The sequence below is a fragment of the Culicoides brevitarsis genome, chromosome 1, assembly GCF_036172545.1.
Source record: "Culicoides brevitarsis isolate CSIRO-B50_1 chromosome 1, AGI_CSIRO_Cbre_v1, whole genome shotgun sequence".
Taxonomy (NCBI): Eukaryota; Metazoa; Arthropoda; class Insecta; order Diptera; family Ceratopogonidae; genus Culicoides; species Culicoides brevitarsis.
In genome coordinates, this window is record NC_087085.1 from 4,407,121 (window position 1) to 4,433,019 (window position 25,899).

A 25,899-nucleotide genomic window follows, 5' to 3' on the forward strand; every position below is an offset into this window, starting at 1 on the left:
TATTGTTTGAACATCTAAATTTTTATTTTTTTATTAATATTTTTTCATTATTGGAATATATTTATTTTGTATACTTTAAAAATTATAAAAAAAATTATTTAAAAAAAATTTGAAATTTTATTTTATTTTTAAAATTAAAAAATTCAAACTGGATTTTTCTTCTTACGAAACTAGAGGCACGCTTTTGATAAAAATTTAAAAAAATATTTTAAAATAAATACAAAATGTTTAAAAAGTCTTTTAGGATCGTTTCATTTAAATAGGGCACAAATTGTTTTTTTTTACTAAAATATCTTACGAATTATTTAAATAATTAATCAAAAAAAGAGTGAATTTTAGAAGTTTTAAATTATAAATATAAAGTTATAAATTTGGCAAAAATTTACCTATTTTATTGTTTTTATTTTTTTTTGTTATTTATAAATATGTAGTACCATTCAATTGTTAAAAAATAATAAAATACTTTAGAGAAAATTTACTTTTTAATTAAATATTAATTTATGAGAAAATTTTTATAAAAATATATAAAAATATTCAGATTAAAAAAAAAATAATTCTGTAATTTTTTGAAAATAATTAAATTTTTATTTTGAATAAAATTTTTAATTAAAAAAATATTTTTAAATTATGATTTAAAAAAAAAGTCTTCAAAAATGAATATAAAAAAATATTTTTTTTTTTGAATAAAATTTTTAATAAAAAAAATAATTTTAAATTATTATTTAAAAAAAAATCTTCAAAAATAAATAAAAAAATATTTTTTTTAGTTAAATTTTTAAATAATTTAAAATTAAAAAAAAAAATAAAATTTTGTTTAAATTAAAATTTTTAATTAATTCTGAATTTTTTTGAAAATAATAAAATTTATATTTTGTAGAGAAATTTTATTAAAAAAAATAAATTTTAAAACATAATTTAAAAAAAAAATTAAAAAAAATTGAAAATAAATTTTAAAAAAATTTAATAAAAATTTAAAAAAAATTTAATAAAAATTTAAAAAAATATTTTTTTAAATAAATTTGTTAACAACATTTTTTTTTCGTTTTCCAAAAATTTACTTTTAAAAAAAATGCAAATTTTCTCTTTAAAATTAATCATAAAATTATTAATTCTAACATTTTGACTAACAAATATTTATTTGACTTATTTAATCGTTGACTAACATGGAGAGATTTTAATGAGTTGAGTAAAAATACATATTAATATAATAATTTCTAATAAAATTTCTAAAAATCATAAAATATAAATACAACTTTTTTTTTATTAAATTGACGAAAATTTTTAATTTAAAAAAAAAATTTTTTTTAGATATATTTGTTAATTACATGTAAATTTCTGTCTTTTGGATTGTTAATTGGATATTTTTTAGTACTTATTAATTTACTTTTATTTCTAATAGAAGGAGTAGTAACATTATGGTCAAGTCATCATTAATTATTCTTTAATCACATTTATCATTTTTTGTGTTTTTTATTGCTAATTTTACGTTCTAATAATTAATTTTATTTTTTTTATTTAAAACAAAAATTTCCAATCATAATCGAATAACAAAAGTCTCTTTAAAACTCTTTATTGGACTGTTTGATGACGATTCCCTTTGGTTATTTATTGCCATTGAACGCTATTGATAATAATATTTATTTTTAATATTTTTTTTTGTGAAATGAACATTTATTAACAAAGAAATGACAGAAAGAGAGCCTTGCACTTAAAAATTATTTTTTTAATGTGATAAAATGACTTTTTTTAGACGAAACACGAAACATACAAACATTCAATGAAAAGTGATGAATGATACGTAAGAAATGCCATCGAGCCCCGAAAATAGTACTAAAATTGCTATTTTTTATTTTATACCGAAACTATGTTGGGAATGTTCTCGTAAAGTGTTTCTTCCTGAGCGAAAAATTCCATGAGCTCACTGAATTTTGGACGTTTGCGTTCTTCGATGTTCCAACATTGGAGCATCTTTTTGTAGATGGCAGGAGAGCAGATGAATGGTTTTTCTAAACGACCTCCTTTGTCGACGAATTCGATGACCTAAAATTAAAAAAAGAAATAATTAAATTTTTGAAGTTTATAAATTTTTCAATTAATAAAAAAAGAAATTTTTAAAAAATTAAATATTAAAAATTAATTTTAAAATAATTAATTAAATTAAAAAATTTATATTTAAAAATTTAAAAATAAATAATAAAAAATTTTATAAATTTTTTATAAAAAATAAATTAAATTAAATTTAAAATTTTCTAAAATTAAAATTAAAAAACATATTATGATTTAAAAAAACATTAAATTAAAATAAATTTAAAAAAAAATTTAAAAAAATTTTAAAAAAAAAATTAAAAATAAATAATTTTTTTTTAAATTTTATATAAAAATTAAATTAAATTTAATTAAAAAATATTATTAAGATTTAAAAAATTATTAAATAAAATAATTTAATATAAAAAAAATTTTGAACAAAATATTTAAAATGAAATTTTAATTAAAAAAATTAATTTCAAAACTTAAAAATTTAAAAAATAAAAATAAATTAAAAATATTAAAAATTAATTTATTAAATTAATGATTAATTAAAATTAATTATCTTGAAATAATTCAAACCAACCAAGTAAAAATTTTTTTTTCAGAAAAAATTTAAAAAATCACTCACTTCTTTATTAGATTTATTTCCATAAGGTTGTTCGCCGTAACTATAAAGTTCATACAACAAGACTCCATATGACCAAACATCGCTTGCATGCGAAAACACGCCGTTTTGGAAACTTTCAGGAGCATACCTAAAATAAAAAAAATTATTTAAAACCCAATTTTCATCAAAAAACTTTAATTTTTTACCATTTAATGGGCCACAATCCCGCTTGTCGCGCCGCATAATATTCCTTTTGCTCCAAAAACGCCCTCGACAATCCAAAATCCGATATTTTGCAAATATCTTTCGTCAAGAGCAAAATATTTCTCGCCGACAAGTCTCGATGAACGAAATGCTTCGTCACCAAATAATTCATTCCGCTCGCAATTTGAAAAGCCCACAATTTCAGTTCAATATCTGGCAGGATGGAGTCTTTGTTTTCTCTGAGGTATTTGAGTAAAGGTCCCTCTGTCATGAGTTCTTGGATGATCATCAATTCGGGATGTTTCACGATGCCAAGTAACCGAACAATGTGCAAATGATCCAATTTCATCATCACTGAAAATTCTTGAAGGAACGAATTTCGATAAGTTTCCGCTTTTTCAGCTTTTAGAGTTTTCACAGCAACTTTAAAAGTGCCGTTCATCGAGTTTCCGCGACATTTCAACTCGCCTAAATACACAAAACCGAATTCTCCTTCGCCGAGTTGCTCCTTCAGACTGACATCCGTGCGATTTATGATCTTGTCGACGGGTAAAAATTCATTCGGGACGTTTGAGTTAATACTGTTGGCATTAGAATCTTGCGTTGAGGTCGTTTGCGAGAGTCGCTGAACATCACTGAGGGTCATGAACTCGTCATCTTCATCCATTTTTCCGAGTTTATCGAAAAAGTTCATCAGAGCGTTGAACGTGGGGCGATTTGATGGATCCAAATTCCAACAGAGCAAGAGTTGATCGTAAACTTCTTCGGGACAAGCAGCGGGAATTGACAAATTTTGTCCTTGTTCGAGTTTTTGCATTGCTTGAGGTCCGTTAACGTTCATTCCCCATGGTTCGGCACCAAAACTGTAGAGTTCCCATAGCAGAACGCCGTATGAAAAGACATCTGATTTCGCTGAAAATTCTTGATGTTTGATACTTTCAGGCGCGTACCATTTTGAGGGGAATTTTACTGCATTTCGCGCCACGTACATGTCCTATAATGATGAAAAATTTGATTAAAAATATTTTTTATTAAAAAAAAAATTATTTTCATTTTAACAATAAAATTTTGAATTTTTTCATTATTTTTGTAAAGAAAAATAATTTTATAAAAATTTCAGGAATTTTTTTAAAATTAAAAAAAAATAAATGATTTTGATTTTTCATAAAGGATGAAATAAAAATAAAAAAAAATCATAAAAAAATTAAAATTTCTTTTGAAAAAAAATAATTAATAAAAATCAAAAAAAAAAAAAAATAAATAAATAATTTGAAATAAAAAAAAATTTAAAAGAAAAAATAAATTTTCTTCGAATATTTTTAATTTAATATCAAATTTTAATCAATTTCTTAATAATTGAATTTTAAAAATTTATAAAAATTTTTTTAATTAAAATTTAATATTTTAGATTAAATGAAAAATTCTTTTAAAAGAAAAATTAAAAAAAAAAAAAAAATTAAATAAAAATTAATTAAAAAAAAAAAAAAAATATTTTAATTGAAAAAAAAATTAAAAAAATGAAAAATAATAAAAATAAATAATTTCACAACAAAAAAAATTAATAAAAATTTAATTTTAAATATTTGAAACCCTTTTTATCGATATAATTAATTAATTAATTAAAATTATTTAAAATTTAAAATTAATTCATTTTAAAATTTAAAAAAAAATAAATTAAATATTTTTTTAATAATTTCTTATAATTTCTAATAATTTTTTTAAAGAAAAATTTTCAAAAATATTCAAAATAAAATTTAGAAAAAAAAAACTTACCTGATCTTTGTACAAAATCTTCGCCAACCCAAAATCGCAAATTTTAATTTGTTGCGAATTCGCAAGCAACACATTCCTTGCAGCGAGATTCCTGTGAATGACATTTTTCGTGCCCAAATAATTCATTCCGGCAGCAATTTGGTAAGCCCAAAGTTTGATATCCGTTTCCGGTTTAATATTTTGTCGATTTCCTCGCACATAATTCAGTAACGTACCCATGCGACAAAGTTCCTGCAAGATCATTTGCGGCGGTTCGACAACAACTCCAATCAATTTCACGATAAACGGATGATTTATCTTCATCAAGAGCGAAAATTCGGTCAAAAACTGATGATGCGATTGACGATTTGTGGCATCGAGTAACTTTTTGACAGCAACGGGAGTTTTATTGCCGCCATTTGAGGGATGAAAGACTCCTTCGTGCACCGATCCGAACTCGTCTTTGTTGATTTCGCGTCCTACAGTGACATCGGCGCGATTTACGACGAAATCTGCGGAAGTTTTGGGAGCAACAGGCACGGGGAGAGGGACTCGTTTCTTGGATTGTTGTAAATTATTGTTTTCCAGCTCGGGCGAGGAGGCATGAAATTCACGATCCAAGTCGCTAATTGACGTGTACTCGACTTCGTTGCCTGCTTCGACGCGCATTTGCTTGAAAAATTGAATCAAATAGCTGAAAGTTGGGCGCATTTTTGGTTCATTTTGCCAACAAGCGAGCATTTGTTGATAAATTTCGTTCGGGCAATCATCGGGCTTCGGAAGACGTTCGCCTTTTTCGATCATTTCGATAACTTTACTTCCCGGAGTCTCGTCTCCATACGGAACTTCGCCTCTTGTGAACATTTCCCACAAAACGATGCCAAAAGACCACACATCGCTCGCATGCGAGAACTTTCCATACAAAAATGACTCGGGCGCATACCATTTTATCGGCCATTTTCCTCCTTCACGAGCTTCGTAATAATTTTCTTCGCGTTTAAACACGCGACTCAACCCAAAATCGCTAATTTTCGCCTTGACACGCGATTTTAACAGCACATTTCTCGCTGCCAAATCGCGATGAACGAACCTTTTTGACACCAAATAATCCATTCCGCTTGCAATTTCTGTCGCCAGACACTCCAACTCGAGATCCGTGAAATTATCTTTATTTTTTTGCAGATATTCCAACATCGAGCCAAGCGGAACGAGTTCTTGGATCATCATAACTTCCTTTTCCAAGCAAATTCCGATGAGACGAACGATGCACGAGTGATGCAAATCCATCATGTACTGCGCTTCGCGGATAAACGAGGCGTGATCTTCCTCCGAATGGTCTTCAGGCAATTTTTTGATGGCAACTTCAATGTTTCCGGAGTGATGGAGGTAAATTCCGCGATAAACGAACCCGAATTCGCCTTGCCCGATGCTTGGACCAATGTTTAATTGTTCGCGTGAGATGATGTTGGAAGGGAAATTTTCGTATTTGACAGCTTCTTTGACCGATTTGAACGGCGAACGATCGATTACTTTGTCGTCTTTGATGTAATCTTCGGCAGTTGTGAGGAAATTGTTGTTGTTGATAACTGATCCGGATTCGCGGGGGGTTTGATACGTCTGGAAATGAACAAAAATGAATTTTATTATTTAAAAATTCAAAAAAAAATTTAAAAATCAATTTATGAAATTATTTTATAAAAATTTAAAAAAAAAATTAAAAAATATTTTTTTAAAAATAAAAATTTAAAAAAAATACAGTTTCATATTAAGAAAAATTAATTTTGTAATAAAAAATTCAGAAGAAAAAATTTAAAATAAATAAAAAAAGAAACAAAAAAAAATAAAAACGTTAAAATAAAAAATTGCAAATTTTTGGATATAAATTTAAATGAAAAGAGAAAAACATTTGAACAAAAAATTAAAATATTTTTTTTAAAAATAAAAATTAAAAAAAAATATTAATTTTCGTAATAAAAAAAACTAAATTGCAAATTTTTGGAATAAATTAATGAAGAAAATTGAATGAAAAAAAATTAAAAAATAAATATAAATTTTAACAAATTTTTAAGCCCTTTTATTTGGAGCAAAATTTGACAAAAATTTGACACAGTTTTTGACACATTTAAAGATTTCAATTTTTTGGCAGTTTTGAGTTATAAAATGATTAAAAATGATAAATTAGAGCCCTTGACAAATTTCTATCCATTTGGTGCAAAATTTGACAAAAATAGCTTTGACACAGTTTTTGACACAGTTTTTTTGCTCGTGATTTAGTTTTTAAAACAAAACTATGTCAAAGAAAAAATTTTTTTTCAGTTTCAATTTTTTGGCAGTTTTGAGTTATAAAATGATTAAAAATGATAAATTAGAGCCCTCTGACAAATTTCTATCCATTTGGTGCAAAATTTGACAAAAATAGCTTTGACACAGTTTTTGACACAGTTTTTTTGCTCGTGATTTAGTTTTTAAAACAAAACTATGTCAAAGAAAAAATTTTTTTTCAGTTTCAATTTTTTGGCAGTTTTGAGTTATAAAATGATTAAAAATGATAAATTAGAGCCCTCTGACAAATTTCTATCCATTTGGAGCAAAATTTGACAAAAATAGCTTTGACACAGTTTTTGACACAGTTTTTTTGCTCGTGATTTAGTTTTTAAAACAAAACTATGTCAAAGAAAAAATTTTTTTTCAGTTTCAATTTTTTGGCAGTTTTGAGTTATAAAATGATTAAAATCAAAAATAAAATGATAAATTAGAGCCCTCTGACAAATTTCTATCCATTTGGTGCAAAATTTGACAAAAATAGCTTTGACACAGTTTTTGACACAGTTTTTTTGCTCGTGATTTAGTTTTTAAAACAAAACTATGTCAAAGAAAAAATTTTTTTTCAGTTTCAATTTTTTGGCAGTTTTGAGTTATAAAATGATTAAAAATGATAAATTAGAGCCCTCTGACAAATTTCTATCCATTTGGAGCAAAATTTGACAAAAATAGCTTTGACACAGTTTTTGACACAGTTTTTTTGCTCTTGATTTAGTTTTTAAAACAAAACTATGTCAAAGAAAAAATTTTTTTTCAGTTTCAATTTTTTGGCAGTTTTGAGTTATAAAATGATTAAAAATGATAAATTAGAGCCCTCTGACAAATTTCTATCCATTTGGAGCAAAATTTGACAAAAATAGCTTTGACACAGTTTTTGACACAGTTTTTTTGCTCGTGATTTAGTTTTTAAAACAAAACTATGTCAAAGAAAAAATTTTTTTTCAGTTTCAATTTTTTGGCAGTTTTGAGTTATAAAATGATTAAAAATGATAAATTAGAGCCCTCTGACAAATTTCTATCCATTTAGAGCAAAATTTGACAAAAATAGCTTTGACAAAATGATTTAGTTTTTAAAACAAAACTATGTCAAAGAAAAAATTTTTTTTCAGTTTCAATTTTTTGGCAGTTTTGAGTTATAAAATGATTAAAAATGATAAATTAGAGCCCTCTGACAAATTTCTATCCATTTGGAGCAAAATTTGACAAAAATAGCTTTGACACAGTTTTTGACACAGTTTTTTTGCTCTTGATTTAGTTTTTAAAACAAAACTATGTCAAAGAAAAAATTTTTTTTCAGTTTCAATTTTTTGGCAGTTTTGAGTTATAAAATGATTAAAAATGATAAATTAGAGCCCTCTGACAAATTTCTATCCATTTGGAGCAAAATTTGACAAAAATAGCTTTGACACAGTTTTTGACACAGTTTTTTTGCTCTTGATTTAGTTTTTAAAACAAAACTATGTCAAAGAAAAAATTTTTTTTCAGTTTCAATTTTTTGGCAGTTTTGAGTTATAAAATGATTAAAAATGATAAATTAGAGCCCTCTGACAAATTTCTATCCATTTGGAGCAAAATTTGACAAAAATAGCTTTGACACAGTTTTTGACACAGTTTTTTTGCTCGTGATTTAGTTTTTAAAACAAAACTATGTCAAAGAAAAAATTTTTTTTCAGTTTCAATTTTTTGGCAGTTTTGAGTTATAAAATGATTAAAAATGATAAATTAGAGCCCTCTGACAAATTTCTATCCATTTGGAGCAAAATTTGACAAAAATAGCTTTGACACAGTTTTTGACACAGTTTTTTTGCTCTTGATTTAGTTTTTAAAACAAAACTATGTCAAAGAAAAAATTTTTTTTCAGTTTCAATTTTTTGGCAGTTTTGAGTTATAAAATGATTAAAAATGATAAATTAGAGCCCTCTGACAAATTTCTATCCATTTGGAGCAAAATTTGACAAAAATAGCTTTGACACAGTTTTTGACACAGTTTTTTTGCTCTTGATTTAGTTTTTAAAACAAAACTATGTCAAAGAAAAAATTTTTTTTCAGTTTCAATTTTTTGGCAGTTTTGAGTTATAAAATGATTAAAAATGATAAATTAGAGCCCTCTGACAAATTTCTATCCATTTGGAGCAAAATTTGACAAAAATAGCTTTGACACAGTTTTTGACACAGTTTTTTTGCTCGTGATTTAGTTTTTAAAACAAAACTATGTCAAAGAAAAAATTTTTTTTCAGTTTCAATTTTTTGGCAGTTTTGAGTTATAAAATGATTAAAAATGATAAATTAGAGCCCTCTGACAAATTTCTATCCATTTGGAGCAAAATTTGACAAAAATAGCTTTGACACAGTTTTTGACACAGTTTTTTTGCTCTTGATTTAGTTTTTAAAACAAAACTATGTCAAAGAAAAAATTTTTTTTCAGTTTCAATTTTTTGGCAGTTTTGAGTTATAAAATGATTAAAAATGATAAATTAGAGCCCTCTGACAAATTTCTATCCATTTGGAGCAAAATTTGACAAAAATAGCTTTGACACAGTTTTTGACACAGTTTTTTTGCTCTTGATTTAGTTTTTAAAACAAAACTATGTCAAAGAAAAAATTTTTTTTCAGTTTCAATTTTTTGGCAGTTTTGAGTTATAAAATGATTAAAAATGATAAATTAGAGCCCTCTGACAAATTTCTATCCATTTGGAGCAAAATTTGACAAAAATAGCTTTGACACAGTTTTTGACACAGTTTTTTTGCTCTTGATTTAGTTTTTAAAACAAAACTATGTCAAAGAAAAAATTTTTTTTCAGTTTCAATTTTTTGGCAGTTTTGAGTTATAAAATGATTAAAAATGATAAATTAGAGCCCTCTGACAAATTTCTATCCATTTGGAGCAAAATTTGACAAAAATAGCTTTGACACAGTTTTTGACACAGTTTTTTTGCTTTTGATTTAGTTTTTAAAACAAAACTATGTCAAAGAAAAAATTTTTTTTCAGTTTCAATTTTTTGGCAGTTTTGAGTTATAAAATGATTAAAAATGATAAATTAGAGCCCTCTGACAAATTTCTATCCATTTGGAGCAAAATTTGACAAAAATAGCTTTGACACAGTTTTTGACACAGTTTTTTTGCTCTTGATTTAGTTTTTAAAACAAAACTATGTCAAAGAAAAAATTTTTTTTCAGTTTCAATTTTTTGGCAGTTTTGAGTTATAAAATGATTAAAAATGATAAATTAGAGCCCTCTGACAAATTTCTATCCATTTGGAGCAAAATTTGACAAAAATAGCTTTGACACTTTGACACAGTTATTTTGCTTTTTGATTTAGTTTTTAAAACAAAACTATGTCAAAGAAAAAATTTTTTTTCAGTTTCAATTTTTTGGCAGTTTTGAGTTATAAAATGATTAAAAATGATAAATTAGAGCCCTCTGACAAATTTCTATCCATTTGGAGCAAAATTTGACAAAAATAGCTTTGACACAGTTTTTGACACAGTTTTTTTGCTCTTGATTTAGTTTTTAAAACAAAACTATGTCAAAGAAAAAAATTTTTTTCAGTTTCAATTTTTTGGCAGTTTTGAGTTATAAAATGATTAAAAATGATAAATTAGAGCCCTCTGACAAATTTCTATCCATTTGGAGCAAAATTTGACAAAAATAGCTTTGACACAGTTTTTGACACAGTTTTTTTGCTCTTGATTTAGTTTTTAAAACAAAACTATGTCAAAGAAAAAATTTTTTTTCAGTTTCAATTTTTTGGCAGTTTTGAGTTATAAAATGATTAAAAATGATAAATTAGAGCCCTCTGACAAATTTCTATCCATTTGGAGCAAAATTTGACAAAAATAGCTTTGACACAGTTTTTGACACAGTTTTTTTGCTCTTGATTTAGTTTTTAAAACAAAACTATGTCAAAGAAAAAAATTTTTTTCAGTTTCAATTTTTTGGCAGTTTTGAGTTATAAAATGATTAAAAATGATAAATTAGAGCCCTCTGACAAATTTCTATCCATTTGGAGCAAGATTTGACAAAAATAGCTTTGACACAGTTTTTGACACAGTTTTTTATTCAAAGAAAAAATTTTTTTTCAGTTTCAATTTTTTGGCAGTTTTGAGTTATTGATTAAAAATGATAAATTAGAGTTTTGGAGCAAAAAACAAAACTATGTCAAAGAAAAAATTTTTTTTCAGTTTCAATTTTTTGGCAGTTTTGAGTTATAAAATGATTAAAAATGATAAATTAGAGCCCTCTGACAAATTTCTATCCATTTGGAGCAAAATTTGACAAAAATAGCTTTGACACAGTTTTTGACACAGTTTTTTTGCTCTTGATTTAGTTTTTAAAACAAAACTATGTCAAAGAAAAATTTTTTTTTTCAGTTTCAATTTTTTGGCAGTTTTGAGTTATAAAATGATTAAAAATGATAAATTAGAGCCCTCTGACAAATTTCTATCCATTTGGAGCAAAATTTGACAAAAATAGCTTTGACACAGTTTTTGACACAGTTTTTTTGCTCGTGATTTAGTTTTTAAAACAAAACTATGTCAAAGAAAAAATTTTTTTTCAGTTTCAATTTTTTGGCAGTTTTGAGTTATAAAATGATTAAAAATGATAAATTAGAGCCCTCTGACAAATTTCTATCCATTTGGAGCAAAATTTGACAAAAATAGCTTTGACACAGTTTTTGACACAGTTTTTTTGCTCTTGATTTAGTTTTTAAAACAAAACTATGTCAAAGAAAAAATTTTTTTTCAGTTTCAATTTTTTGGCAGTTTTGAGTTATAAAATGATTAAAAATGATAAATTAGAGCCCTCTGACAAATTTCTATCCATTTGGTGCAAAATTTGACAAAAATAGCTTTGACACAGTTTTTTTGCTCTTGATTTAGTTTTTAAAACAAAACTATGTCAAAGAAAAAATTTTTTTTCAGTTTCAATTTTTTGGCAGTTTTGAGTTATAAAATGATTAAAAATGATAAATTAGAGCCCTCTGACAAATTTCAATCCATTTAGAGCAAGATTTGACAAAAATTGCTTTGACACAGTTTTTGACAAATTTTTTTTGCTCTTGATATAGTTTTCAAAGAAAACTTTGTCAAAAATATTTTTTTTACAATTTTAATACCTAAATAAATTTAAATTAAAAAAATAAATAAATTTAAAAAAAAATATTGAATTATTTTTTACAGTTCATTAAACAGGGAAAAAATTAAAAAGAAAAATTTTTATAATTAATTTTTCAAAAATGAAAATCTTAAATAAAATTAAATTTTTTAACTTAAAAAATTAAAATAAAATTTAAATGAATAAAATTTTACCTGATCAAGATGAAAATCAGAAGTAAAAGTTAAATGTTGCAAACTAATAAAATTTTACCTGATCAAGATGAAAATCAGAAGTAAACGTTAAATGTTGCAAGGGACTAGAAGCAATTTCAAGCCTGATATCGTTAGTTGACTTGCCCGTCGACGCATTATTATTATTGGAAGATGATGACGACTTATTTCGTCGAAAGCTGCGAAACCCATCGCTTATCATCGTCTTAATTGGCGACGATTTCGGCTGTTTTACGGGTTTTTCAGGCATTTTATTGGGAAGCGGTGGGACGGGAGGCGCATTCATGACAGGCGAAGTCGCTTGTTGTTGCTGCTGAATCGAAGAAAATGAAAAACCGGATGGATTTGCGGCATTTGGAAGGCTCATTTGACGTTGCTTGCGAAGCGTATTGAAATCAATTACCGGCGGAGCGGGCGGCACAATCGGAGGTTTAACGGGAAACTTCAAACGTGTCGGAAGCCCATCGATAAAATTTTGATAATGTTCGATCAAGTGTTCCAACGACGGCATAAAGGGACCTTCGTCGATGTAAAAAAATTTTCCACACATCGCAATTTCAAAATTTCTCACTTTTTTCTCCTGCAACAACGAAACGACAAATTTTTTCTTGTCTGACTTCGAAATTCGCACTAAATAAATTCCCGTGTCGTAATTCGAAATTGTGTTGTCAACTAAGCCACTTTCGTCGTCTAAACGTTGCTTTTCCGCAAGTAATTTACGCGAAGCTTCCTCGCGACTTAAAGTTCCGTGAAACCATTCTTCGCGACTTGTTCGTGGCGTTGGAGGAACATAAGACTCGAGAAATTGAACGACAGCGATGTGACCTCCTTGTCGAGCAAAATCTATGGGAAATTCGCCTGAATTCGTACGCGGCATGAGAGGAGCTCCGGCTTCAAGTAAAAGTTGTACGGCAACGAGATTTCCAGCATGAGCGGCGTCATGTAACGGAACATTTCCGTTTGTGATGTTACGAGCTTGAACATCCGCATGATGTTCAATCAGTAATTGGACCATTTGTGTTCCGGGATGACGACAAGCGTACTGAAAGAAATTTAAAAAAAAAATTATTAAAAATTTATTTTTAAGGTAAGATGATTTTTTTTTATTTAATTCAGTCTCTTAATATTAAAAAAAAATATATTTAAAATATTTTTTTTTTTAAATTTGATTTGTAATTAATTTTTTTTTTATCAACTTCTAAATTTAGTTTTTTATTTAATTTTTTTTAAACTCTTAAAAAATTTATTATTTTATTTTTATATGCAAAATTTTTATTAGTTTCAAAAGGAATTTATTTTTGAACAAAAAAAATATTTAAAAAAAAATAAAATTTCTTCAAAAAAAAATTTAAAAAAAAAATGTTAAAATAATTTTTTTAAGCTTTATAAAAAGATATTTCAAATTTAAAAAATTTTTAAAACTTCGTTATATGCAAAAAATTTTTTCAGATTTTTTTTTGACTTAAAAAAATTATTTAAAATTGATTTAAAAAAAAATTATACATCATAATTAAAATATATATTTTTTTATTTTATTTCCATTCTCAAACTCTAAAATTGAAGTTTTAAAAAATCATTTTTTTGTTTGAAAAATAATTTGTAATTAATTAATTTTTAATTTTTTTTTTTATCTAAATTTATTTATTTTTTTAATTCTTCAAAAATTTCTGAAACAACAAAATTAAAGAAATTATTAAAAAAAAAAAATAAAATAAAATTTTCATAATAATTTTTTTTAATTTCGTTTTGTTTCAAATTTTATAAATTATTTTGATACAATAAAAAATAAAATACTAAAAATATTGAAATGAAAATTATTGAAATGAAAATTATTAAATTATAAAATTATTAAATTATAAAAATAATATTAATAATTAAAAAATTCATTAATTAATAATTATAAAAAATATAAAATAAATTATAAAATAATTACGAAAATTTAAAAAAAATATATGTATATTTTTATAAAAATTCAAAGATTTTGCCTTATTTCATATTAAAAATTTAATTCATATCAAAAAATTAAGAAAAAAATATTTTTTAAAAATTTATATTTTTTTTAAAGTTTTTAAAATTACGATTTTAATGGAAATCTTAAATTTTTTTAACCAATTAGTAACAAAAATAATTTTTTTTTTGCACTTTATAGACATAAAAAATTCAAAAACTAAAAAAAAATCGAAAATTTCTCAAAACTTACATGCAACGGCGTATTTCCATCCTTATCCCGACAATTAATATTAATCCTCCGCATCGTCACGAGATTCTGCAGCACTGCTTCTCGCTTGTGAATGCACGCAATATGCGCCGCCGTTTGCCCATCTTGATTTTTCGCCTCCAGATTTCTGCTTAAATCCTTCAACATTGGCAGCAAAACTTCCAAATTCCCCTGTTGACAAACGCGATGCAGCAAATTTTCTCTCCCATTCAACAAATCATCCACTGGCGGCGGTTGACATTTAATAATTTGCCTCAAAGGCGTCGGAAGTCCTCCCTGATTCTGTCTGTAGTAGTCGATGAGTTGATCGAGGCCGTGAATTGTCGATCTGTCGTCGATGCTGAAGTACGCGTCGTTCTGATGTCGCTGAATTTGGTAATGAACAACCTCGGAATCGTGCAGCACGGATAGCACATAATCGCCGGCAGCTGTATTTGACTCACGTACGAGGAAAGTTCCGTTTGTACCATCTGTTGAATGTTTTTGCAACGCAAAAAATTGTAAACGAGATTAAAAAATAAATTAATGGTGAGTAATTTGTAGCGAGCGATAATGAAACTTACGTGTTCTTAATAAATTTTCAGCTTCCTCTCGTGAAATTCTGCCGTGAAAGTAAAAATTTTCCTGTGAATCCATCTTGATGATGTACGAAGGAGTCTGAAAAATGAAAAAAAAATTAAAAACAAAATTTTTAATCCAAACCAAGCATAAAATTCATCGAAAACACCTCCAACAAAAATAATTTCCGAGAAAAAGTCATCAAATTCCGAGAAATCTCCGACCCACGAATTAATAATAAAATTTGATGACGCACTTTTCTTTTATTATTGTCTCGAATTTACTTACTTTCTACTGAAATCACAACCTTTCGTGATTAAATGACACTCATTTACATGAAATCTGGCACAAAAGTTGAATTTTTTAACGTTTTTGGTTAAAAAATAAAACAAAATAAAATTAAAAAAAATATAAAAACAAAAATTAATCAAAATTAAAAACAAAGACTTCAATTTTATCTTTTTTAATTTGGCATCTGTCAAAATCCCGATGCACATTTTGACAGGAGATCCGTTATATTTGCGTTTCTTATCAATTTACCGTACACATTTAGCGTATACGTACACATATCTATGCGAAAACAAGTGATAAGGAAATAATTTTTCAATTTTCTTAAAAGTTCAAAGGCTCTGGAATTTTATCTTCAAATTTTTTGATAATTTTAATTTACTTTCAAGATAAAATTAAATTATCAGTAGATAACGGGTCTTTTTATTTTTACCGTAAGAGATAGTATGAGGGAATCTCCTTGACAATTGATAATTAAATTACGTCACTAATTTAAAATTTAATAATTTTTAATTGGTTTTGAGGTTTTTTTAATTAATTTGCGTCACGAAAGGTTGGATTTTGTTAAATTAATTCGCGGAAAATTTTTTTAACTTACTCTAATGATAATTCCATCACACATTTTTCACAAAATTTTCTTTTTTTCTGCTCACTAAAGTTTGAGAAGATGTTTGATGCACGGAAAATCAGATAAATTAAAAGATTTTTGGATGATTTTCTGTTGAAGCAATTGAATAATTCGCACTTTGACACATTTTCAGTCGAATTTTGGGGATAAAATGCCAAGTAAAGATGAAAATTGTTGATTTTCCACGGCACTTTTCACACGATTGTGTCTTCTTTCTTTCTGTTTTTCGTTTGACGGTGCTGATGAGTCATACGAAAAAACGATGTGACTAATAAACAGGGTGAGTGAATCAATTTCAAGAGAATTTTTTATATTTTTGTTGATGGAGACGACTGGTTTTATAAAAATTTTGAAGTAAATTTGAGATTTTTTTAATAAAAATTTCTTTAAAAAATTATTTTTGTTAAAATTTTTAAGGAGAAAAAATTTTTTTTTGTTAATTCATGAAAAATTTTATGAATGTACGCCACTGTGAATGGAACAGCTGATTGCTATAACTGTACAGCAGTGGTTGAAATTTGAATTAGCGTCTATTGGAAGATATTTATAAATTTTTTAATACGAATTTAATTACAAAATTTAGAATTTTTGTATAAAAAATTAAAAAAAAATTTAAAAATAATTTTAAAAAATTTAAAATATTTTTTAAAAATTCAATTTTAATTATTTTTAAAGAAATTAAATTTTAAATTAATTTTTTTTTATAAAAGTTTTATAAAATTTCAATTCCCAATGAACATTCATGCGATAATGAAATAACAAGCAACACGAAAAAAATTATTTTGTCTCAAAAATCTCATTAAAAAATGTCTCAAATAGCAAATAATCGTTCAATATTGAAGAAAATCGTTCAGCAAAGGGTAAGAAAAGTCAAAAAATTAAAATTAAACCTCAAAAACTAACAATTTCTGAATAAATTTCAGTCCACACTTTTACGATGCTCGCATAACAAACACACAAACGCTGCCGTAATCGAACAAATCCGAGAAAAACTCTCAAGCGGACCGAATTTTCAGGATTTTGTGCATAATCCCGAATACACTCGCGATGATTGGAAAGAATACGAAGGAAAACTCAAGCGTGAAAAGAATGACAATGAACGTTTGAGACTCCCCCCTTGGTTAAAGACGAAAATTCCGATGGGTAAGAAATTTTTATGATGACCTTGAGACAAAATTAAGTCAATAAAACGTTATTTTAGGCAAGAATTTTGCGAAAATCAAGGAACAACTGAAGGAATTGAAGCTGGCGACAGTTTGTGAGGAAGCAAAGTGCCCAAATATCGGCGAATGTTGGGGCGGCGGCGAGCATGGAACACAAACAGCGACGATTATGGTACGTGTTCTTATCAGTGAAATGCCATAAAAGCAGGTCATGAGGGCAAAATAGTAAATAAAAGTTGTTTTTTTGTAGTTGATGGGCGATACTTGTACACGAGGATGTCGTTTTTGCAGCGTCAAAACAGCGAGAATTCCTCCGCCATTGGATCCGGATGAACCGAAAAATACAGCGAAGGCGATTGCTTCATGGGGATTGGATTATATTGTGTTGACTTCCGTGGATCGTGATGGTAATTTTTCAAAATTTTTGTTATAAAGCATGAACAAGGTAGAAAAATTTAAAATTTTTAGATCTTCCTGATGGCGGTTCGAAACACATTGGTAGTTGCATCTCCGAAATCAAGCGTATGAGTCCTCAAATTTTTGTTGAATGTCTTTCTCCTGACTTCCGCGGCGATACGGAATGCATCAAAAACGTCGCTTTGAGTGGCTTGGATGTTTACGCGCACAACATTGAAACTGTCGAAAAGTTAACTCCTTTTGTTCGTGATCGTCGTGCAAATTATCGACAATCTCTCGCTTGTTTGGCAGAAGTTAAGAATATTAAACCGACACTCATCACGAAATCTTCGATCATGTTGGGTCTCGGCGAAACGGATGAACAAGTTGAACAAACGATGCGTGATTTGCGAGAAGCAGGCGTTGATTGTCTCACTTTGGGGCAATATATGCAACCGACGACGAAACATTTGAAAGTTATTGAGTACGTGACGCCCGAGAAATTCAAGCATTGGGAAGAAAAAGGCAAGGAATTGGGATTTTTGTATACAGCAAGTGGTCCATTGGTTCGAAGTTCTTACAAGGCGGGAGAATTTTTCATTACGAGCATCTTGAAAGATCGGGCAGCTTCGAATTCATAAACTGAAAAAAATAAATTTTAATGAAAAATTGTGAAATAAAATATTTAGAAAATAAATGAATGATTTATTTAAAAGAAATTGTTTAATTTATTTTTTCATAAAAATTTATATCAAAAAAATAAATACATATGAAAATTTTTACGAAAATAAAAATAGGTAATTTTATATTTTAAAAGAAATTATTATTTTAATTTTTTTTTATAAATAAATCAAAAATGATTTTTATTTATTTATTGTTTTTTTTATTAAAATAAAATTAAAATAATTTATTTTTAATTAAAAAATTCAATAAAACGAATTATTTTTATTTAAAAAAAAGAATAAATTTAAATATTTAACGAAAAAAAAAAATTTAATATAGAAAAAAATAAATTATCAAAATAAAAATTTTAAAGAAAAAAAAATCAATAAAAAAATTAAATTAAAAATAATTTTAAAAATTATTTAATTGAAAATTTTTGAAATTATTTTTTAATTTAAAAAAAAATCGAATCTTAAAATATTTAACTATTTTTTTTTTTAAATTTTAAACTAAACATATTAATTTTTTAAAAGAAAAATTAAATAAACGAATTAAATCTCATTAAATAAAAAAAAATAAATTAAATATTTAACGAAAATTTATTTTTTTTAAATATATTTTAAAATTAATTATTTAAATTAAAAATTTTAAGAAATATAAAATTATTTTTTATAAATATTTAATAAAACAATTTTTTTTTATTAAAAATTTTAAATATTATTTAAAAAAAATTATTTAAATTTTATTTTAACAAAAATATAAAAATAATTTCATAAAAAATTAATTTATTTTTAAATAAAATAAAAAAAAATTATTTAATATTTTATTAAAAATAAATTTATTAATATTAAAATAATTTTACCTACCTAATTGAATTTTTTTATTAATTTATTTTTTATTTATTTTTAGATGAATTATAATTTCATTTGAGAATAGAAAAATAAACAAATGTATATTTACCGTAATCGGATAATATTTGAGCAACGCGCATGCCTGCATTTCCATCACACGAATTTTCCAAGTTACATTCCCACTTGTTTGACACTTTTCCTTTGATGCACACGCAATTTCGGGAGCAAAACCTGAACGATACGAGAGAAAAAAGTTAAAAAATTTTAATTTTAATTGAGTTTTATTTTTACTCGTTAGCAAACTTCCGCATCCTTCGGAGCAAAAGTTCAGCAAATCACGCACATCAAAGGTAAATGCCTCTAAAAAAGAAGAAAGAAAGAAAAATACAGAGAATATTTAATGTGATGATTAGATAATAGAAAGTGATAGTGTGTCATGAACATATGGCAGGCAGACAAAAGGATTAAAATTTACCTCATTTTCCGATTTTTCGTTTAATTTCTCGAAAATTTTCAGATGCCCGGAACACGAAGGATGATCTTGAAGCACGTAATGTCGGGAATTTGCTTCAAAATGAACAGAACAAAGCAGTTACCCGGAGATGTGAGACTTTTTTTTTTAACTTCATTTGTTTCGTTTCATTGACAAAGGATTTTTTTTCATGCACGCAAACATAAAAAAAAACACAGATTATGGATACGCCACTAAATCGATGTCTGAGTACGTTGGATATCACGATGTTAGGTGAGTTTTTTGATTTTTACGGAGATATTTTCAGAATTTGATGGATTTTTGTCGAACGCAGGAATCGGACATATGATTGGAGCGGGAATTTATGTGTTGACGGGAACTGTGGCGAAAGAGATGGCAGGTCCGGGAATCGTTTTGTCGTTTATTTTGGCAGGACTTGTTTCGATGGTAAGGATTTTTTAACGGATTTTTAGTTTTTGTTTGAGATGAAGTTCAAAAGTGTTTGTGAGACGAACAAAATTTTCATAATTTTTTTTTTCGAATTTTTTATTTTTTTTGAGTTGTTCAAAATTAAAATTGAATTAAATTATTCAAAAATTTTCATCTTGAATAAAATTTTTTTTTTTTTCAAATTTTTCAAAATTTTAAAAATAAAATAAAATAATTAATTAATAAAATTTAAATTTTTTAAAAATTTAAAAAATGAGAAAATTTTATTAAAAGCAAAAAAATTATGAAAATTTTTATCATGAAATAATTTTTAAAAAACTTTTTTAATTTTTCGTATTTTCAAGAATTTTTTAAAATTTTCTATATTTAATGATAATTTTTTTAAATTCAGAGACAAATTATTTTTCATTTATCATAAAAATTAAAAAAAAAAATTTAAATTTTTTAAAATCTGAGAAAAATTGAAAAATTTATGAAAATTTAAAAAATTAAATTTTAAATAATTTTGTGAATTTGAAACACAGAAAAAAATCTTTGAGCATCAGAAATAGAAAATTTATTGAAATTAAAAATATAAAAATAAAAAATAATTAAAATTATTTAAAAAATGTTGAAATTTTTGTGAGAAATTAAAAAAAAAAATGAAAAAAATTTTTAAAATTTAACTAAAAAGTTAAAATAAAATTAATTAAAAAATTATTTAAATGAATTAAATTGAATTCATGAATAAAAATTAAATTAAACTTATTAAAAATTAAAATAAAATAAATAAAATAAAAAAAATATTTTTTTTTAAATTAAATTATTTTAATATATTTTTTAAAAATTATATTATTTTTTTAATTTAATTTTAATTATTAAAAAAATTAATTAATGAAAACTCTCATGAACCAAAAATAGAAATCACTTAAAATCTTCATTTAAACAAAACCATCATAATTTCCCTCCTGTTGCGATGAAAATGCATGCAACATGAAATCTGATCCAAATGTCAATGTAAATCATAGATGAGTGAATAACAAGTGTGTAGGTGTCATGCATGGAACGAGAAATTATTATCTGTGGGAGTATCCTTTTGAACTTTTACTTCTATTTTCCTTCAATTTACAGTTATCAGCATTATGTTACGCTGAATTTGGAACTCGTGTCCCGAAAGCTGGCTCAGCTTACGTTTACACGTACGTCTCGATTGGGGAATTTTGGGCTTTTGTCATCGGATGGAATATAATTCTTGAACATATGTTAGGAGCTGCTTCGGTTGCAAGAGCTTGGTATGAAAAAAAATATTTTTTTAAAAATTTTTAATAAAAAATTAATTAAAATTTAAACTAAATTAATTAAATTTAATTAAATAAAATTAATTAAATTAAATTAATTTAATTTCAATTAATAAAATAATTTAATTAATTAATTTTTATTTAAATTATTTAATTTTAATTTAATTTAATTTAAAAATTAATTAAATTTAAATTAAATTTTTTTTAAATTTAAATTAAATAAAATAAAAATTAATTTAAAAAAATTAAATTAATTTAATTAAATTTAATTTTTTTAAAAAAATTAATTAAATTTAAATTTAAATTTAATTTTAAAATTAAAAAAATTGAAAAAAAAAATTATTTAAAAATTTAATTCAATTTAAATTTAAATAAAATAAAAATTAAATTTAATTTAAATAAATTTTTTAAATTTTTTTTAAATAATAAAAATTAAAAATACAATTTAATTAAAAAAATAATTTGAAAAATTAAAATTAATTTAAAATTAATTTTGATTTTTTTTTATTTATTTAGAACCATTTTAAAATTTTTAATTAAACTTTTTTTAATTAAATTAAATTTAATTTAATTTAAAATTTCATTTTTTCGAAAATTAATTTAATTAATTTATTTTTAATTAAATTTAATTATAAATTAATTAAATTAAAAAAAAAAAAATTTTTTTAGGAGTGGCTATGTCGACAGCATGCTCGGAGGAGCAATTTCCAATTTGACAATCTCCGTTACGGGTGAAATGCATGAACAGCTCCTCGCAAAATATCCCGATTTTTTGGCATTTTTCGTCTGTATCGCGTACAGCGTGGCTTTGGGAGCTGGCGTGAAAGCAACTGCCGTGATAAACACAATCCTGACACTTGTCAATTTAGCGGTTATGGGTTTCGTGATCGTTTTGGGATTTTCTTATGCTGACATCGACAACTGGAATGTCTCGGATAAGGGATTTCTTCCTTATGGCTTCACGGGAGTGATTGCCGGAGCAGCTACTTGCTTTTATGCCTTTGTTGGATTCGATAGTATCGCAACGAGTGGCGAAGAGGCAAAAAATCCGGGAGTTTCGATACCATTAGCGACAATTTTCTCGCTGTGTGCCGTAACTTTGGGCTATGTTCTGGTCAGTGCAAGTCTGACACTGATGATTCCCTTTAACGAAATCCATCCGGAAGCTGCGTTGCCCGAAGCTTTTGGCGCCATGAACCTTCCGTGGGCTAAATATGCGATTTCCATTGGAGCTCTTTGCGGGATGACGAGCACGTTGCTTGGATCGTTGTTCGCATTGCCTCGTTGCATGTACGCCATGGCGTCGGATGGGTTACTTTTTTCGTTTTTCGGGAAAGTAAATGCCAAAACGCAAGTCCCTTTATTAAATCTGGCGATTTCCGGAGTAGCAAGTGCTTTGTTGGCTCTTGTCTTTGATTTGGAAAAACTCGTTGAATTTATGTCGATTGGAACTTTGTTGGCTTATACGATTGTCTCGGCATGCGTTATTGTCTTAAGATACAGACCAAATGGCGTCGACGAACAAATCACGACGCAACAAATTGTCGATACGCCCGGAACGGACGATGAAACGACGTCACATTCGAGCGCCGAGGCAATTACTCCGAGCGGCGACATGATCGAACTGCAAATGGCGGGCAGATTAAAATCGCAATTTCGATGGTTGGAGCCTCTCGTGGGCAGATGTGAGCCGGGAGCTGCTTGTTCGGGCGCCGTTTTACTTTTTACCGTCCTCACAATCGCAATTTGTTTCCAACTTGAAGTCACGTCGGGCGATTTGTATGCGGGAACTTGGTGGGCTCTTGCTTTGTACGGATTTTTGTTATTTTGTCTCGTCGGATGTGTCGTTGTCATCGCAGCGCATCATCAAAACACCCGAGGACTCACTTTTAAAGTCCCTTTTGTTCCGTACATCCCGATTTTGAGCATTTTATGCAACATTATTCTCATGGTTAACCTTTCCGTGCACACGTGGTTGCGATTTTTCGTCTGGATCGCAATCGGAATGCTCGTTTACTTCTTGTATGGCATCCATAATAGTCGCGAAGGCGATTTGGGAACATCTTATTCGATGCTGATGACGTCGTCGGAAGCTGCACGAGGACATTGGGGATCAACGACGGGCGCACGAACAACTATCAAGAAAATTGTGGGAAAAGTTCATCGTGCCGGAGACAAACAACCCATTTTAGACGATGATGAGTAAGTTGAAAAATCTTAAAAGCTTATCGATGTGCGTCAAATTCTTATGCGAAACGAAAATTTAAAAGAAATTGGGTTTCCAACAGGCGTCGCTTATAAATGTCACTTAAAAAAAATAACCCAGAACTGAAATGCTTCTGAAAAAAAATATTTTTTAAACTTCTATCTTATGAAACTACTTAAAAAAAAAACAATTTTTTAATAAAAAAAATATCTAATGTATATAGTTTTATACAAAAAACAAAAAAAAATGTTGGAAGTCCAAAACAAAAAATGTTATACGAAAAATTCACAATTTTTTAGTAAGTCTGAAATTTTCTCTTTCAAAAAATTCTTTATTCTATTTGAAACTTCCTAAAATTATAAATAAAAAAAACATCGATATCCTCCTGTAGTTAGTCAAAAATATAGATGTTGACAAAATATTATGAACAAAATACAATAAAATATGATTGGCCCACAGATATTTTATATATACACAAAAAATAAAAAAGTTCATTTTATAAAAAAAAATATTTAAAAAAAAATATAATTGTTGAAAATATATATTTACAAGAAAATATATATAAATATATACAATAAAACAAAAAAAAATATTATATATAAAAGTCACTAGTTGTACCTTATCTGACTGCACCTATTATTAATTAAAAAATATATATATATTAAAAAAAATTAGAAAAAAATTAAATAATATTTATCATTAGATTAAATTTAATTAATTTCAAAATTTAATATTAATTTAAAAAATTTTCAATAAATTTAAATATAAAAAAAATGATTTTTTAAATTGTATTAATTAATAATTATTTTGAATAATAAATATAAAATTAATTTTAACAATTATTATTTTTCAATATAAAATAATTATAATCAAATTTAAATAAATTTTATTTTTTAAATTTTTTTTTTATATTTTATATTATATTTATATTATATATTTTGTATTTAATTTAATTTTCTAATTTTAATTAAAATTTATTAATTATTTTATGAATTACGATTTTAAAAAATCATATTTAAAACTTTTTTTTATAATTATTTAATAATAATTATTATTTTTGTTAAATAACAAATTATTTTTAAAAATTGATTATTAAAAATATATATTTAATTTAAAAAAATATTAAAATTATATTTTTTTTTTATGAATTACAATATGTTTGCAAAAAATTTTCATATTTTAAACTTAATATATTTTTTTATTATTATTTTTTTTTTGTTAAATAAAAATTGTTTAAAATTGATTAATATTAAATTATTTTATATTTTTAAAAAATTTAATTTTAAAACTTTTATTAATAATACAATTTAATTAAATATTGCACCATGTGAAAGTACGTTTTTTAGTAAAAAAAAGTATATAAATTTTTGCCCGAACAAAAAAAAATAAATGCAAGACTATCCTATCTTCTTACCTATGTGTCAATATTTTATAACAAACATATATAATTATTAAATTATTAAAAAATAATATAAATAATTTAAAAAAAATACTAAAATTCGTTGAAATCCAACCATTCCAGCCAGAAAAGACAAGCAAAATTATATTTTATAGGTTTCACAAAAATTTTTGATTTTATTTTGTATTAAAAACGCTTAAAAATCAAATACCTCAAAAATCAAAAAAAGACCACGAAATCATCTTCTCTCTAAAAAACAAAATAAATAGTAATAATAAAATTAATACAAAAATAGATAAAAAGCATGTTTTAATAATTTTTTTAAAATTAAATATTTTTAGCGAAATTTTTTATTATTTTTTAATTATTATTTTAATTCTTTTGTAGTATAACATGCTTCAGAAATAGCAATCTTTATACCATAATGTTGTTGCAATATATTTAAAAAAATATATCTTAACTATGAATGTTACAAAAAAAATATTTTCTTATAAAAAAAGGAACAAACAATTGTCTATAAAACTGAAACAGAGCATAGATTGTCTATAAATTATTAATATTATTATTATGTATAAACATGACACTATCAAAATTAGAGTACAATATAAATATATGATAAAAATAATAATAAAACATACCAAAAGTTAATAATTTATTTATTTTTATCATTATTTTTAAAAAAAATATCTGATTTTAATAAAAAAAAATAATTTATATAAAAAAATAATAATTAAATTTAAAAAAAAATATTTATAACTTTTTTTTTAAGTTGATATAATTATAAAAAAAAGTAAAAAAATTCTAATAAAAAAATAATAATCATACCCACAGCATATAGTAAGGCGGTTTTCAAATAAAATATAATAAAAATGTCAAATAATAATGATAAAAAATATTATAAAAAAATGGGAATAGGAACTGCCTTCTCGCATATTATAAAAAAATAACATTTACAACATATATAAAAATAATAAAAAAATCCTTCATCATACAATTATTATTATATACATATATAATATATATATAAAAAGTTAATATTAATAATTTTACGAAAAATAAAAAAAAATTATGAAAAGGAAAATTTTTTGA

General features: G+C 25.3%; 3 protein-coding genes across 4 annotated transcripts; 2 read left to right on the plus strand and 1 right to left on the minus strand.

Annotated features, from left to right (window-relative positions):
- Positions 1-1,407: 1,407 nt before the first annotated feature.
- On the minus strand, positions 1,408-16,142 carry LOC134830364 (tyrosine-protein kinase Shark). Of its 2 annotated transcripts, none has more exons than XM_063843821.1 (9): positions 15,904-16,142; positions 15,023-15,116; positions 14,442-14,929; positions 12,282-13,283; positions 4,613-6,208; positions 2,842-3,833; positions 2,657-2,783; positions 1,858-2,040; positions 1,408-1,621 (listed from the first exon to the last, which is right to left on the minus strand). In XM_063843821.1, exons 1-9 carry the CDS (start codon positions 15,925-15,927, stop codon positions 1,535-1,537), a joined length of 4,593 nt encoding a protein of 1,530 aa, XP_063699891.1. In that variant the 5' UTR covers positions 15,928-16,142; the 3' UTR covers positions 1,408-1,534. The 2 variants fall into 2 exon arrangements, with proteins under 2 accessions (XP_063699891.1, XP_063699898.1); XM_063843828.1 differs by lacking the exon at positions 15,904-16,142 and adding an exon at positions 15,306-15,503.
- Positions 16,143-16,668: 526 nt separating this feature from the next.
- Positions 16,669-18,200, plus strand: LOC134830379 (lipoyl synthase, mitochondrial). Its single transcript, XM_063843841.1, has 5 exons — positions 16,669-16,793; positions 16,857-17,076; positions 17,135-17,268; positions 17,347-17,503; positions 17,565-18,200. The coding sequence occupies exons 1-5, from the start codon at positions 16,740-16,742 to the stop codon at positions 18,131-18,133; spliced, it is 1,134 nt and encodes a 377-aa protein (XP_063699911.1). The 5' UTR covers positions 16,669-16,739; the 3' UTR covers positions 18,134-18,200.
- Positions 18,201-19,221: 1,021 nt separating this feature from the next.
- LOC134838535 (cationic amino acid transporter 4) lies at positions 19,222-23,507 on the plus strand. The gene is made up of 6 exons (XM_063854081.1): positions 19,222-19,356; positions 19,524-19,610; positions 19,697-19,751; positions 19,813-19,925; positions 21,039-21,199; positions 21,875-23,507. Exons 2-6 carry the CDS (start codon positions 19,524-19,526, stop codon positions 23,409-23,411), a joined length of 1,953 nt encoding a protein of 650 aa, XP_063710151.1. The 5' UTR covers positions 19,222-19,356; the 3' UTR covers positions 23,412-23,507.
- Positions 23,508-25,899: the final 2,392 nt, after the last annotated feature.

Coding starts and splice junctions, on each gene's coding strand:
- LOC134830379 (XM_063843841.1), top strand. CDS start 16,740: ATGTCTCAAATAGCAAATAATCGTTCAATATTGAAGAAAATCGTTCAG. Junction 16,794..16,856: donor AGAAAATCGTTCAGCAAAGG/GTAAGAAAAGTC, acceptor AATAAATTTCAG/TCCACACTTTTACGATGCTC. Junction 17,269..17,346: donor CACAAACAGCGACGATTATG/GTACGTGTTCTT, acceptor GTTTTTTTGTAG/TTGATGGGCGATACTTGTAC.
- LOC134830364 (XM_063843821.1), bottom strand. CDS start 15,927: ATGTGTGATGGAATTATCATTAGA. Junction 13,284..14,441: donor ATGGAAATACGCCGTTGCAT/GTAAGTTTTGAG, acceptor AATTTCTTTCAG/TACGCTTGTCGTCATCCCGG. Junction 2,041..2,656: donor GAAATAAATCTAATAAAGAA/GTGAGTGATTTT, acceptor TTTTAATTTTAG/GTCATCGAATTCGTCGACAA.
- LOC134838535 (XM_063854081.1), top strand. CDS start 19,524: ATGCCCGGAACACGAAGGATGATCTTGAAGCACGTAATGTCGGGAATT. Junction 19,752..19,812: donor GTTGGATATCACGATGTTAG/GTGAGTTTTTTG, acceptor TGTCGAACGCAG/GAATCGGACATATGATTGGA. Junction 19,926..21,038: donor TGGCAGGACTTGTTTCGATG/GTAAGGATTTTT, acceptor TTCAATTTACAG/TTATCAGCATTATGTTACGC.